The sequence below is a fragment of the Hyposmocoma kahamanoa genome, unplaced genomic scaffold, assembly GCF_003589595.1.
Source record: "Hyposmocoma kahamanoa isolate Upper Pololo Valley unplaced genomic scaffold, ASM358959v1 109, whole genome shotgun sequence".
In the NCBI taxonomy this organism is placed as follows: domain Eukaryota; kingdom Metazoa; phylum Arthropoda; class Insecta; order Lepidoptera; family Cosmopterigidae; genus Hyposmocoma; species Hyposmocoma kahamanoa.
In genome coordinates, this window is record NW_020653361.1 from 19,020 (window position 1) to 34,323 (window position 15,304).

At 36.5% G+C, this 15,304-nt stretch overlaps 1 protein-coding gene across 4 annotated transcripts in view; it reads left to right on the forward strand.

The window, feature by feature from the left end:
* Positions 1-451: 451 nt before the first annotated feature.
* Positions 452-15,304, forward strand: part of LOC113238876 — a 45,275-nt gene continuing 30,422 nt past the window's right edge. Inside the window, exons 1-2 of one of the 4 annotated variants that reach the window (XR_003311139.1) lie at positions 473-649; positions 11,338-11,494. Coding sequence is in view for 1 of the 4 variants with exons in the window: in XM_026475729.1 (XP_026331514.1) it covers positions 11,410-11,494 (85 nt within the window). In the remaining 3 variants the exon portion in view is untranslated. The other 3 variants (XM_026475729.1, XR_003311140.1, XR_003311141.1) reach the window with 3 other exon arrangements.

The window sequence follows — 15,304 nt, forward strand, 5'->3', positions numbered from 1 at the left end:
TAATTGGGATTTTTTATTCCATTTGTTTTTTTTACCATAACTACTGGGATATCTTAAACTCCATTTGTCGCCAGTGGTAACAACATCCTTTTATCCCATTTTGTCACCAGCTGGTAACATATGGGATTTTTTTCCCATGTTGCCAGTGGGAACAAAGCCAGCGATGACAACTGAGGATAAGCCGTTGTAATCAGTACGAGCATATTATTGTCGGCACTGGATTGCATTTACCGAATACATATGGCCGAAACAATTAATTGGAATCCTGTGGCCGGTAGTGGTGGATGTAAATTCGTTATGCTGTTCAATTTAGTCATGCAAGGTCCTAGATTTGTAACATGGCCGTATAGATTGTAAAAATTCGTTTTGACCTAAACATCAAAATCCCAAATGTGTAATTTGTAATAAAAATATAAATCAATGTTTCATTTATTCTTGTAATAATTTTTTATTGTTCATAATCATAATGGAACAAATATTTAACACGATGAAAGCCAAAAAACAGAACTCGGTTCCCAAATTGATGGGATGGTTGAAAACTGGTAAGTCCCCCGCCAAGGCTGGCGCGGCCGCGCGGCGCTTGCCGTCATCTGACTTCGTGGTACTTACGGTCCCAAATACTTAGTGAAGTGCATGTTCGATGGCGCAGGTGAGATTAGATCGATAGAGTAATAATAATAATGCGCCCGACAATCGCACCGATGACGTGGTCTCACAATCCAGGGAATTCAAGTACACGTACTATGAGTACCGGAGCAACGGAATTCATTCTCAGACCAGAACCAATTTAGAAAAGTCCAATTTCTAAATTGGTTATTACAGAGAATCGAACCTGGAACTGCCTCACCCCGTGCCTTTAGTATACACCGTTGGACTACACTGAGGTCGTTAAATCCAAATTGTAGGCAACTTATACCTATATATAGGGCGTCACACGACTATGCCATACGGAGGGAAAATACCTTAAATAATGTTACTGAAAAAAAAGAGTACATTTTTATTTTAAAAACCCGCGTAAAGACCGACACCTCCGAAGGACGCCCACCATTCCCGCTCGCTTCGCAGTTTTTTTGTTATAAACATATGTGTCACAATAAAATTGTGTAATAATTTGAATATTACAAGTATTTTCAACATTATTGGAGTTTTACAATGGCGCCCAACTAGAAACTTTCGAGCTCTCGAAAAAATTCACAGTGACGCCTTTACTTCATTGCACGGCCAGCTATACAGAAATGTGCCACGTCTGTCGAAAAACACAGACCATGACGAGAGTCTTAGATAAAATACTGTCGATGAAAAACACAACACTGTATCATCTTCCGGTCACCCTGGATTCGTCAAGCATTATCGACACTCGTACAGAGCATTACATCAAGTACCGCAGAAATGAACCGAATGATACTAGAGACGTTGTTGAAGAAGAACGAAGATTTTCCGCGACATTTATTCGTCTGAACAAAGCGCGGAGCTCGCCGATGTGTTTGTGTCCCGTGTGCGTGCGTTATTATCTAGGTTACCACACGTTGTACCTACCGGAGATTATGAAGCTCGATGTTGTCTTTGATATATTAAAAACAAAATTAAGTCTCCTTTGAGTAAAATGTTCTATCTACGGTATTTAAGGTACTTTCCCTCCGTGTGGCACAGCCGTGGGTCACCCTGTATATATGTCGGAGCCAGTCATCACTTTAAACGTAATGGTTCGTAATTCGATGTATTGTTTACGTAATGCGCTCTAAGAAAGGATAAACCTTGGTTAATATTATTACGTGAAGCTTAATAATTATTAGAGAAACGAATTATTAAACTACCTGCGAGTCGCATCAACTAGTTCGACCATACTTCAACTTCAACTATTGTATCTGTGGTTCCGTCGTTTTGCGCGACGATTTCGCCAACGTCAGGGGGTTGAACCTTTTTTTACCATCCTCTAAGGGTTGAACGTAGAGGGAGGGTTGAAAGACTAATTGTTTCTTAGACTATGGAAACCAAAGGATATGTTATATGTCGTAAGCCAAAAGAGATAGCACTACATTGATTTAAGTCAAACACGGGAATCGAAAATACGTAACGTCATCTTAAATGCCAACTGTGCTCATTTTACCATTTTTGGGTCGTATTTATTGGTAATAATTTTATTTTTAATTTTGAGTAAACAAGAGACATTGCTAGGCATTCTCAGTTCCTTAAAGCCATCCACTCGTTTTCGATTTTTCCCCACTGACAACTCTAACATTATATAACATTTAATAATTCTTGGCAAATTTAATTTGTAACTTGTGACTATTTGTTGTGACATTTTTATTGTTGTGGTAATGATAAGTTCGGGGATGTGCGATAACTAATGAAACGCGTATCCACTGTTTGACGGTCGCTTTATTACTGACCATTTGGAGGGTGCGTCGAAAACAACTTATAATACACATCATTCCTTCCACCTTACTTTGGAAACCTGGTACAATAGACATAAAATAATATTGAACGTAAATAACAACGACAGCAAACAACAGCAGCGATACTTAAAAGTATCGTTTCAATGAAACATTATTTCTAGGGCGTAATCCACGCGGAGATTTGTGAAGGGCCGACGAGGCCACCGAGGGTGCGCTCTTAGAAGGAGCGCTTGTTTCAGGCAGCGCTACATTCCGCGCGGGAGAAGCCACCGGTAACCTGAGTCGGCAATTCTCACTCTCCGTAAAGCTGTCCTCTCCTTCCCCGTCACTCGTTGCATCAGTAAAATCATCCTCGACGATGTCGTGATCATGGTAATCAGTGCGATCTTGGTGAACTGACACCTGATTGATTGTCTGAGATGGGTTTACTGATGTCCGTTTTTAGGTAGGTTACATTGTCCGTGAATTTTAGCAATTGATCTACATATATGTTGATCTTTTTACGGATTCGTTGCTTTTTACAATGGTTACCAGGTACATACGCCGTCCTATTGTTTTATTCACTACTCCTAAAACCCACACTGGTTTTCTACCTATAAAAAGCTGAGCCAGACTTTATCACCGATTCTTAATTCAAAGTCAAAGTCAAAGTCAAAGTCAAAGATTATTTATTCCATAGGAAAAACAAATTTACACTTGAAAAAGTCACATTTAAGCTACTGCTCGTTCACTACGATGACCTCCCTGAGAAGAACGATCAAGAAACTCTAGGGATTGCTCTTTTCAAATAAACTTAAATGCTATGGAATACACTTTGAATCAAATTTGTGTGGATTCTGGAGCCGTGTCGTCTTTCCATACATCTTTATCTAACACGTAGTCTTCAATTCTGTAATATGATTTTTCGATCAAAATATTTTTAATGTAGTGTTTAACTTAGGAAATGATAAACATAATATATGCTCCGGAATCTTATTGTAAAAACGTATACAGTTCCCCATAAAAGAGTTGTTTACCTTGGTTAAACGAAATCGTGGTACCATGAGTTTGGACTTAGCTCTAAGGTTAATATTATGGATATCTTTTTTCTTATTGAAATTATGTATATTTTTACGAGCATATAAAATATTTGAGTAAATGTACTGTGATGCTACAGTCATGATACCAGTCTCCTTAAACTTTTCTCTGAGAGAAACCCGAGAGCCTAGACGGTACACAGAACGAATCGCTCGTTTTTGCAATACAAATATGATTTGAATATCTGCCGCTTTACCCCCATGAGAATCCCGTAGGACATTATACTGTGGAAGTAACTAAAGTAAACTAGTCTAGCAGTACTAACATCGGTAAGCTCACGTATTCTGCGGACTGCGTATGCAGTGGAGCTTAATCTGCTGGCCAGGGACGATATATGTGGAAACCATTGAAGTTTACTATCTAAGGTCACTCCCAAGAAGACTGCTTTATTAACAAGGCCTAACTTTTCTCCGTTTATTTCTATGCTTGGACTAGTCGATTCCCTCCCTTTGTTGTCATTTTCATTGTTGAGATTATGACTTACGCTGTTGTCGCGCTCTGCACTCACGCTCGTACATTAACTCGGCTGGTGTTGAACCAGTCGAACAATGCTGGGTGTTGCGATAGTGAAATAACTACTCTAGAAGCCGCTCATGAATATCACGACTGGAACCCGTCCTGTGAATACATTTTAACATCTTTTTGCACGTTCGAACGGTTTTCAGCCTGACCATTACTGGCCGGGTGACAAATAGGCGAGGTCACGTGTTTAATTCCGTTCGCCATACAGAATCTATGGAATTCCGCCGTTTTGATTTTTACATCATTATCGGAAACTATAACTCTATGGAAAACCATGCCTAGATAACAAATATGGGCATTCAAGCCATTTGCTATAGGCATCGGTCACCACTAAATACACATATTGTCCTACAGATAGGTAGTCTAGGTGTATACGATGCCAAGCGGCAGAGGGGCGCGACCAGGGCGCGGGGGTTGCACGTGGTGGTGCGAGGCGTAATACGATGCAAGTGCTGCATGCGCCCACTCAGCGTTCGATTTTTGGCCAGGACCGGCCCCGAGCTATACTTTTAGTTTTAACTACGCCGAAATGTCTCTTACGTACTTCTTATAGAAGTCGTTCCCTTAATGACGCCGGAATCACAACCCGGTGTCCGCAACAAATGTATGAACTTTCGGTAATAATTTACCATACCTAAAAATCGTTTTACCTCCATGACGTTGGTCGACTTTGGGGCATCAACTGTTGCTTCCACTTTCTTAGGGCTCGTTCGTAAACCATCGTTGTCGATCACGTCACCTAAATAATTAACGCTCTCACAGAAAAAATCACACTTAGATTTTTGAAGTCTAAGTCCCGCCGTTGCAATCTTTGCAAAACTAATTCCAATCGCTCCATGTGAATTTCCTTAGTGGCTCCCGTAATGCAAATATCGTCCAGGAAATACACAAACACCTTCGATACCTAATAGTAAGGTTTCCTAATAATATTTAACAACGCCCTTGTTCGTACTAATTGTAGTGATTTCTTGGGAACCGTCATTGTCCGTCAATTCTAATTGGTTGTACGCCATTTTTAAATATATCTTTGTATAATGTTCTCCACCACGTAATTTTGCAAATACCTCCTCGATTCGCAGTAGGGGGTATCGATCTACAGGAATATCTTTGTTCACTGTTAATGCGTAGTCACCACAAATTCGTGTACTGCCATCTGCCTTTAGCACCGGGACGATTGGAGTTCCGTATTTTGAATACGATACTGGCACTAATATTCCTAATCTTTCAAGGCGTAATAATTCTGCCTCCACCTTCTCTTTTATTGCATATGGGACCGGCCTTGCCTTGAAAAATTTTGAAAAATCGTGTCCGCCTTCTTGGATTTATAAACAAGTGCTACATTCGTAATGAACACCCCCAAATATCTCGGAAACGATACACAACTTGCCATTATTAGAGAAATCGTGCCCGCCATCTTGCATTTGGAAAGGTCGTGTTAGCCATCGTGTATTCGGATATAAATGCCATTCTCATAAGGATTACCAAAAATACATTTTTGAAAATTCTTGTCAAACATCTTGGATTTAGAAATTAATGCCACATTCTCAATAAGCACTCCCAAACAACTCGAAAACGTCTATAATTCTCGTTGTCGATCGACAATCGACAGTGGATTATACGTTGTCAATTATATTAATACGTTCAATGGTTCTGGTATTCTTTTTAACTTTTTTTTCTTCATATCGAGTTCTTAGGTTTTCGCGATTGTTACACATAGGAAATGAAACTATTTTTCCGGATTTAAATCGAAGATTTCTCAGTTCCTGAGACCCGTGAAATGTAACATCCCCTTACAGGATGCAGGAGTTTACAAGCTTGACTGTGAGTGCGGTCTCTCTTATATTGGACAAACAAAGCGAAGTATTTGTACCCGCGTCAAAGAACATATAGCTGATGTCAAACACCGTCGCGTAAACAAGTCTGCAGTCTGCGAGCATGTCATGGATAAACCTACACATTCAATGAAGTTTGACAAACCCCAGGTCCTTGCTAAAGAAGTCCGTTATCTACTCAGGATGCTGCGAGAGGCCATTGAAATTAAAAAACATCATAATTTCAACAAGGAAGATGGTTTCTCCGTACCACCAGTTTGGGATCCAGTATTTCCTCTAATGAAAAATCCCAAACAGACATAAGACTGCAATACTAATTAATATGTTTTAGTTTATTCTAATTTCTATTATTAATTAATAATAAATTGAACTTAATAAAAATTCATTCAAAAAAATAATTTGTAAAACTTACTGTAGCGTAAATTTGAATGTTTTCTTTGTAAAATTAAAAATAAGGTATTTAATTAATAACTATTGTAACTATAGTGGAAAAAATAGGGTGGTTTGCATTAATATTAGACATAACTGGTTGAAGACTGTACCACCTCAGTCAACCGTGACCATGGGACCTGTAAAGGGCCCGAAACGTCGGTTTGTTTGAAAAAACAAATATACGCGATTTAAATCCGGAAAAATAGTTTCGTTTCCTATTTTTTTTCTTCAGTTTTAACAAAATAAGTGAAAGTAATGTTTCTTCGTCAGAATCCATCGTGTAACTGAACGAAAGATAAAACATCACTAAAAATTTGGTAGCACTTCAGCAGCACGACAGACGCGCGGCCGTCGCGCGATTGCAGCGCGACCACCGCGCGGCTGCAGTCCTGACTTGAGCATTGAGTGGAGTTCTGGAATACGACCCTTAGACAATTCCTTTATTTTTTTCCATCGTCTAAGCACTGGCTACGCGCCGTCACATGTAACGTCTGATTTCTATTGAATTGTAGTTTGAGTTTGTTATGTTTAATTAGTAATCTGACGTGGTCCTATGAGATGACGGTTATTGGCAGGGTTGCCATATGAAAATAAGGAGTGAAGTTGGCAACACTGGTGTAAGTTTTGTGAACAAAAACGATTTGACAAGATGGCCTTTGCGTGCCTGTGTGTTGAAAAAAAATCAATGGAGGTCCGTCGCTGGGAATTGGCCGCGAGACACTCAATATAAAACCTGTTTTAACCTAAATCATCTTTTGTACTTTCGAACTAATTACTGTGAAGGATAGACGAATTAAATGCAATGAAGTGAAGTTATTATTCACCGCCGACTTAGCGAATTGATAACGAATAGTGAATCGGCCAATTATCAACTAATCCCAGGCGCAATCAATGACGAAAGAGGTTTCCTCGATGTCTCCCTTTACGTCTTATACATTCACACATCATATATAACAACACATTGTATATATCGCCGATATACACGAAGTGTCCATTTGCATTCCCGCCATATTTACAGACCTCTGTAAATGATGTGTAGAATAACCTTATTCTATATCCAAAACTGAATAAAAATCATTAAAAAAATAAATGTCAAAAAAATACCAAAATTCTTATTTTTACTTAATTGCGGTAAACATCGATCTGCAATCACCTGATCCAAAGGTCATTAACTTTTGCACGGCACGTGCAACCAAACAGCGGACCGAGAAAAGAGAAACCGGTGCTGTTATCTCTTTCTCAAACGTTTCTCATTATGGACGCCAAGTTCGTGACTATTACAGGGGTGATGTGAAACGTTTAGTTTACACGGAGAAGATTACGAGTGTCGAACAATTTCGCGCAAAATCCGTCACCACTTTCAAACTTGTGAAACCAACTAAGTCAACTTTCAAACTAGTGTTCTGAAAGTTGACACGAAACTTTTTTTAATATACAATAGACACACGCTTGGCCACAATCATACAACTCTCTACAACGTGCGAATTTTTGCATAGTCAGTGATAGTAGACAGACACTTGAGGGTTTTTGACCTAAAATTGATAAGTACCAAATCGAAATTACAAGAAAAAAACAAACATTTTCAATTAATAATGAATTGATAGTAAATAAAATTACATTTCATATTTCAGTCACAGCTTTACTTTTTATGTCTGACAATCAAAACGAGCATTACAGTCGTAGAACATTACAGTCCACTTCCCTAATTATTGTAAATAATTAATAAATTGTAAGTGTATAATGAGGATAGAGTTATCAGGTAAGCAAGTGGTGGAGAAATGATATCACTTTCAGATTAATAGAATTATACCTACACCTACAATGAGGAATGTTGCTACCTTCTTTGTCTTTCTCATATTTCTTTGGAATAATTTGCCACTAATATGAAATCAAGTCCCATTATATTCGTTCGAGTTATTCATGTTTAGGAATAAACTGGAAATTAAATGGATGTATAATTTAAAAGAAAATTGTGCATGTCGAAAGACAACGAGAACATCTTAATTTCTTTTTAAACTTTTTACAACACTAAGGCTTTTTGGTCGTCATGGAGAAAATAAAAGAAAGGAGCTGGCCCTAACTACAGAATCAACGTGCATATAACCAAAATTTGGAAGTTACAAATGGCGGTTTTCTTTAGTGTTGTACCATAATCTATCGATAAGTCATTATCGACATGCAAATGTATGGCTTGAATGTTGAAACTGTTTTTTTTTTGTTTCTTTACTTTACTGTAACCAAAGTATGCCTAAACAAACACAAGTCTAATAATTTAATCTCGAGTGGTATATTATTATAAATGTCAACACGAATTTCAAATTTAAAAAGAAAATTATTTTCTAGATTACATATTTACATTACATATTCACGTTAGTGGCTTTCTTAAACAAATCAATCTATCAAGCAATTTTAACTGGTAACTTATTTAATAATAGTCACCAAACTGTTGTGCATTTTGTTGGCGACATGTGCACTCTTACTTTTTTTTTAACGCACCGACTCATCATTGTCCTACCTATACCTACTTTACTGGTATTTAACATTACATAAAATAAAAACAATTAAAACCTCGTAGTGAATTGTTTTAATAACAGAATATCGATAATATGTATGCTTACAAGACAAACATACAAACAAACAGGCAATCTAAAGTAACAAAAGCAAAATTTGGCAAGATTTATAAATAAACTATTTAAATAAGTCTAATTACATGAAATATTTGGGCTATTGTGTGATTTATAGACAAAAAAATAACACATGCCTGTGCAATGTAACATTCGATCGATTTGCACTTTTTCTAAAGCCACATTCCTTAATGCTGCAGCGTCGCATTTTTGTTAATACCTACTTATTCTCACTGTCTATATTTTTATCCAATTTAATTATAATACATGCGAATAATTCAATAGTACATTTGGAAAACATTTATTTTGACATTTGATGAACTTCCCTTTGACAACGGTATTATGTATCTCATGCTTAGACTATGGAAACTAAAGGACATGTTACGTTGACATATATATAAATCAGACGTTATATGTATATGATGCATTTCGACGTCGAAAACATAAACATATTATTGTCTTTGTTTAACTATTATGTGCCGTCTTAAGCCAAAAGAGATAGCATTACATTGGTCTGTGTCAAACACGGGAATCGAAAATTCGTAACGTCATTTTAAATGCCAACCGTGGCCATTTCAAGTACATGAGGTACATGATACCGTTGTCAAAGGGAAGTACATCAAATGTCAAAACAAATGTTTTTCCAAATGTATTATTGAATTATTCACATGTATTATAATTAAATTGGACAAAAATATTGACAGTGAGAATAATTAGGTATTAATAAAAATGCGACGCTGCAGCATTAAAGGATGCGGCTTTAGAAAAACTGCAAATCAATCGAATGTTACATTGCACAGGCATGTGTTATTTTTTTGTCTATAAATCACACAATAGCCCGAATATTTTATGTAATTAGACTTATTTAAATAGTTTATTTATAAATCTTGCCAAATTTTGCTTTTGTTACTTTAGATTGCCTGTTTGTTTGTATATTTTGATGATTGTTGTTAACGATTATTTGGAGATAGTGTTGATCTTGTAAGCATACATATTATCGATATTCTGTTATTAAAACAATTCACCATGAGGTTTTTATTGTTTTATTATTATTATTTCAAGTTTTCCTACAAATGAAAAAAGGAAGAAAGAATGGTTGGAAATCATAGGACTGCCGAATATAAACGTTGGATCAAAGACCATCTTCATTTGTTCGCTTCATTTTGAAGAGTCAAATTTTAACAGAACTTTAAATGTAACTAGATTACATGACAATGCTATTCCATCATTAGGTTTATTGGTAAATAATTTTATGTTCAATTTAGATTAAACAAGACTCATTTACTAGCTATTCTCAGTTCCTGAAAACAAAATTATCCACTCGTATCTGATTACTAGAATCCGCAGAAACCTGAATAGACTTGTACTTGACGGTTAGTTAAAAGACGTTATGTAAATATGTACTAAAATGTAGGTTAAAGGCGTACCTCTTAAAGTAATTTTTATATTTTATTTAGTAAGTACAATTAATACTACGTAATGTTAAATACAAGTAAAGTAGGTATAATTAAGCAAGAATGCGCATGTCGCCAACAAACTGTACAGCAGTTTGGTGACTTTTACTAAATAAGTTACCAGTTGTAATGTTGAAAATAAATTTTTTTTGAAGTTTAAAAATGTGTGTTGCCTTTTGTAATAATATACCACTCGAGATTAAATTGTTTAGGCATACTTTGGTTACAGTAAACTAAAGAAACAAAAATTCAAGCCATACATTTGCATGTCGATAATGACTTATCGATAGATTATGGTACAACAGTAAAGAAATCCGCCATTTGTAACTTTCAAATTTTGGTAATATGCACGTTGATTCTGTACTTAGGGCAGCTCCTTTCTTTTATTTTTTCCATCCTCTAAGATCTCATGTACTGCGAAATGGACACGGTTGGCATTTAAGATGACGTTACGTATTTTCGATTCCCATGTTTGACACAGACCAATGTAATGCTATCTCTTTTGGCTTAAGACGGCACGTAATAGTTAAACAAAGACAATAACATGTTTATGTTTTCGACGTCGAAATGCATCATATACATATAACGTCTGATTTATATATGTCAACGTAACATGTCCTTTAGTTTCCATAGTCTAAGGTCTATGGTCATGCATCATTCAACAAAAAATACTTACCACGTGGCTGTCACAGTGATGTTTATTCCCGACGTCGAAACGTTTTGCATTCGACATGCATTTGATAAAAAGAGTAATAAATTAAAACTTCACTTGTACAAAAAACCACTTGTGAAGGGTGATCCAGTCACAGACTAATATCTACATATAATTTGAACATAACAATGCGTCTGTGGTAAAAAATGTATAATTATTTAGTCATAGTTCGGAATGAAACAAATGACGAGAAAACTAAATATTATTCACGTTGAAATCCTGTAAAAAGGGAAACAAATCCGACTTCAAATTCCTGCGGCTGTATCCACCACTTGCATATACTCGTAGGTATAATTTGAACCAAACTAAGTGCACGTCGTGGATAACCTCTTTCGCAAATCGGTTTTGAAACGGTCGGTCATGGACAACATTCAAGAAATATTTAACACGATCACTTCGTCAAATGACAACACAGTGGCAAACATGTTGAAATGGTTGCAAGAAGGTAAGTATAATTTCAAATTGCGGGGCATATTATTGACTATTGTTTCCAGATGACACCAAGCTAATGCAGGGTGCACAGACAAAACTTCTGGCTGCGAATCATTTTCAGTGGGTGGCGACACTGTACAACTTACCACTCAATGCACATAAGTGTAAAATTATTCCTTTCTCTCGGTCTAATGATACTTTTAGTTCGAACCGCCACCTGTCACGTATTCCATTCATAAGTGTCAGCACACTTCAGGGCCCAGGAGTAACGTTGGACACCCGATTGGTTGCGTGATCGTGTAACTGGTATCTTCAAAACCGCGAACAAAGTGCTAGGATTTACGATAAGAATGGCACCGCATTTCGGTGGCCCCGAAATTGCTGTGTCGCTGCACAGCGCATGCGTCCGGTTCGAACTTGAGCACAATACTTGGTATGGGATCCTCGAGTTGTAAAATGATCCTTAATGATGTCAGAGACAGTGCAACACGCGTTTGCTCGGTAAAGGTATTACAGTTATTATTTCCTCTCTGAAAGAAAACACTCACGTCCGTGAAGTGATGTGCGTTATTAAATATTTTTATTCAGAAATTTGATACATACATTTTATTTTTTGATTCCACATTTTGAATCTGATAGAAGTCATAGTATTTGTTTTTTTTACCTAACTTGACATACACGTAGGTATTCTTAAATGAGGTTTCATTACATGTAACACCCCCTCTTAATGAAAACTTAATGAATAAATGTAATCCCCCTCTTGAATAAAAATAAAAACAAACGTATCTCTTACTTATAAACAAAACCCTTTTAAAAACAAAAACTAAACTCAACACAACCTTAGCATTATTCTAAACTTTTGAAATAGCATTTTGTCAAGAAGTTTTGTAAATATATCAGCAACTGTTCTTTGGTACGTCGATAAGGACACCGACTTACACTCATGCGTATTAAAATTCCGTAATAATCCTGCAATATATTATTCTGTTTGGCTTAAAACTGTATGGTCACCATTCTGTAACAATTTATATCAACATAGTACTCGGCAATACCTAAATCTTTAAACATTTCTGTAAATAGTTCTTCACATTGAGCATTCATTATTGTCTGTCGACATAATTAGGAAATCATCGACATACACCAGGAAATAAGTTTTGGTGCTGTCACTTACTTTATAATAAAAACAATAATCATTTTTACTGGCTGTAAAACCACATTTTCTTAAAGTTTCATCTAATGTACTTAGGCAATTTTTTAAGACCGTACAGAGCTCGGTTTAATTTACATACATTATCACTTTCTATATTAAAATTTAAATTTACAGGCAAACTCGCATACACAAGTTCATTTATGTTACCATTAAGAAAAGCCGCGTCGACGTCCATTTGATGCAGTTTAATTCCCAATTTCACACTTATTACAACAAACAATCTGAAAGTAGTGAGCTGTGCGACCGGCGAGTAAACTTCGGATGCCGATACAAAATCTTTTTGTTTGAAGCCACGAGCTACTAAACGCGCCTTAAAAAGCTTGTTTCCGTCTTCGCCTTTCTTTATGTTAAAAAGCCATTCGGTATCAACTGGCTGGCAATCTACCGGCTTGGGAACAACAGTGCAAGTATTATTCTCCGCAAGGGATGCAATTTCCTTCTTCTTTGCATCAATCCACTTATCAGCTTCATTGCTATTAATTGCTTCTTCATAAGACTTGGGTTCAAATACTTCGGCAAAATGAAGTACACTCTTTGGGGCGATCGAATCTTAGGTACTACGATCTCGCAATCTCCTTTGTTCGCTTTGATGACTTTGCTCGATCTCAATTATGTCTACAGATTTTTCTTTGATAACAGTTTCGAGTTGACTATTATTTATACTTCTTTCCATCCTTTCAACCTCTACTTCTTTTTCATTTTCCTCAATTTCACAATTATTACTATTAATAGAGTCAATTGCGCGTTAACTCGACCGTTCCCTTTTTGTTACTTCGAGATCTGTATTTGAAAACAAAATTATATCCCTAGGCAAAATAACATTGTCTTTTTCAGGAACATAAACACGATATCATTTCACATTTTCTTCATATCCCACAAATATTCCAATCGCGTTCTTAACGTCCCACTTCTGACGATTTTCCTTCGGAATGTGAAAAGAAACACGATTGCCAAAAACATGAAAAATATTAAAATCAACTGATTTGTTTGTCCAAAGTTCAAACGGCGTTCTTCCCTCTACGGGACTTGGACCAGTTCTATTGAGTACGTAAGCGCCTGTATTCAAAGCCTCTGCCCAAAATCTCTTGGTCATTAACTTTGCTTTCAACGTTGTTCTGGCAGCCTCTCCACTTGTGCACATTTCCCGTTCAGCCCTACCGTTTTGTTGAGGCGTGTACTATAATAGAGTGCTGTAGCTCAGATGCATTGCGAGAGGTACTTTTAATAATATAAAACCGGGATTAACTTAAAACTTTGGTTTATTTCACTTTTTACATGTTTAGGGTTACGAAACAATGATCTTAATATGATATGTCAAGATCCTTCCTTATTTTCTTAGCGTTCCAAATACAAACTATAAACACTACCTATGTTCAGCCAGCAATCTTACTCAAAGAGTACAGCCTAGTCTACAGTACCTTATAGACTTTTGATGTATGATGCCGTATTTATTCAACATTTTACGTACCTCAATGTTGACAAATTCCGTTCCGTTATCGGTCCTTAATATTTTCAATTGGTTGGATACCAGTCTGTTTTTCTACTGGAGCAATAAAATTGTCAATGCAGTTTTTAACTTCGTACTTGTTTTTGATGAAATATACTTTTCTGAAATTTTGGCAAGTAACGGACTCTATATTTACGTGCTATTTACATTTGTTTCTGAGATAGTCGGCTTGGAGTACCCATTGCTGCCCTTTTGCCATAGAATAGATAATCCTTCTCTTTTATAAAGTCTGGGTCTATTTGTAAAAATAATTAAAGAATTCGCTATCACATAAATAGCATAAAAAACAATATAGTGCAAATGACACAGAAAAAAGTAAACAAACGGTATCCAGGATACAAATTCAAATATATGACACGCCTCCGCCGTGGTTCCCAGGAATCGAGAGGAGCAGGGAGCAGCTAGTCCAGGTACCGAACCCATCGTAAATGTTTTTTTTTAGCTGTTGTCTAATCATTTTAAATCTCGTTTTTCTCTAATTTGTTTTTAGCTATACATTTTGTTTTATAATTCACTCTAAATAAATGTTCAAAAGATTTTTCTGAATAAAGAATATAATATGATTTTAAGACTTTCGTGGTTATTCACTAAATGATTATCACTAGTATCAGGTTTCTTACCGCGGTATGACTTCTTTTTATTTTCCCGATGTTTCGGAACGGTTGCACGCTCCATGGTCACGGGTTGACTCTCCATAGTGCAGGGAATGCCATAATTTCAAATCAGGTTTGAAATTATGGCATTCCTGCACTATGGGGATACCACAGCAACGAAAATAATTCTAAGGACACTTCAATTCAATCGGGACACTCGAACCTGAAAAAAACAGAAAAAATATCCACTTACACACATATTTACTTAAAAGTTACTTATTAACCGACTTTAAAAAAGGTAGAGGTTCTCAATTGGACTGTATTGTTATTTTTGTTATGTGATCCATTTGTGAACCGATTCCGACGATTCTTTGCTTGGTTGGAAAACCCCCTTTCCCCTCCTCCGTTACTAGTCCTGTTCAAATTTGAAGTACATTAACATATATTCCGCTAAGAGCGAGTGATTATTGAATTTCACCCACTTTCCGTTAAACGATTTCAACGAAGCTTGAC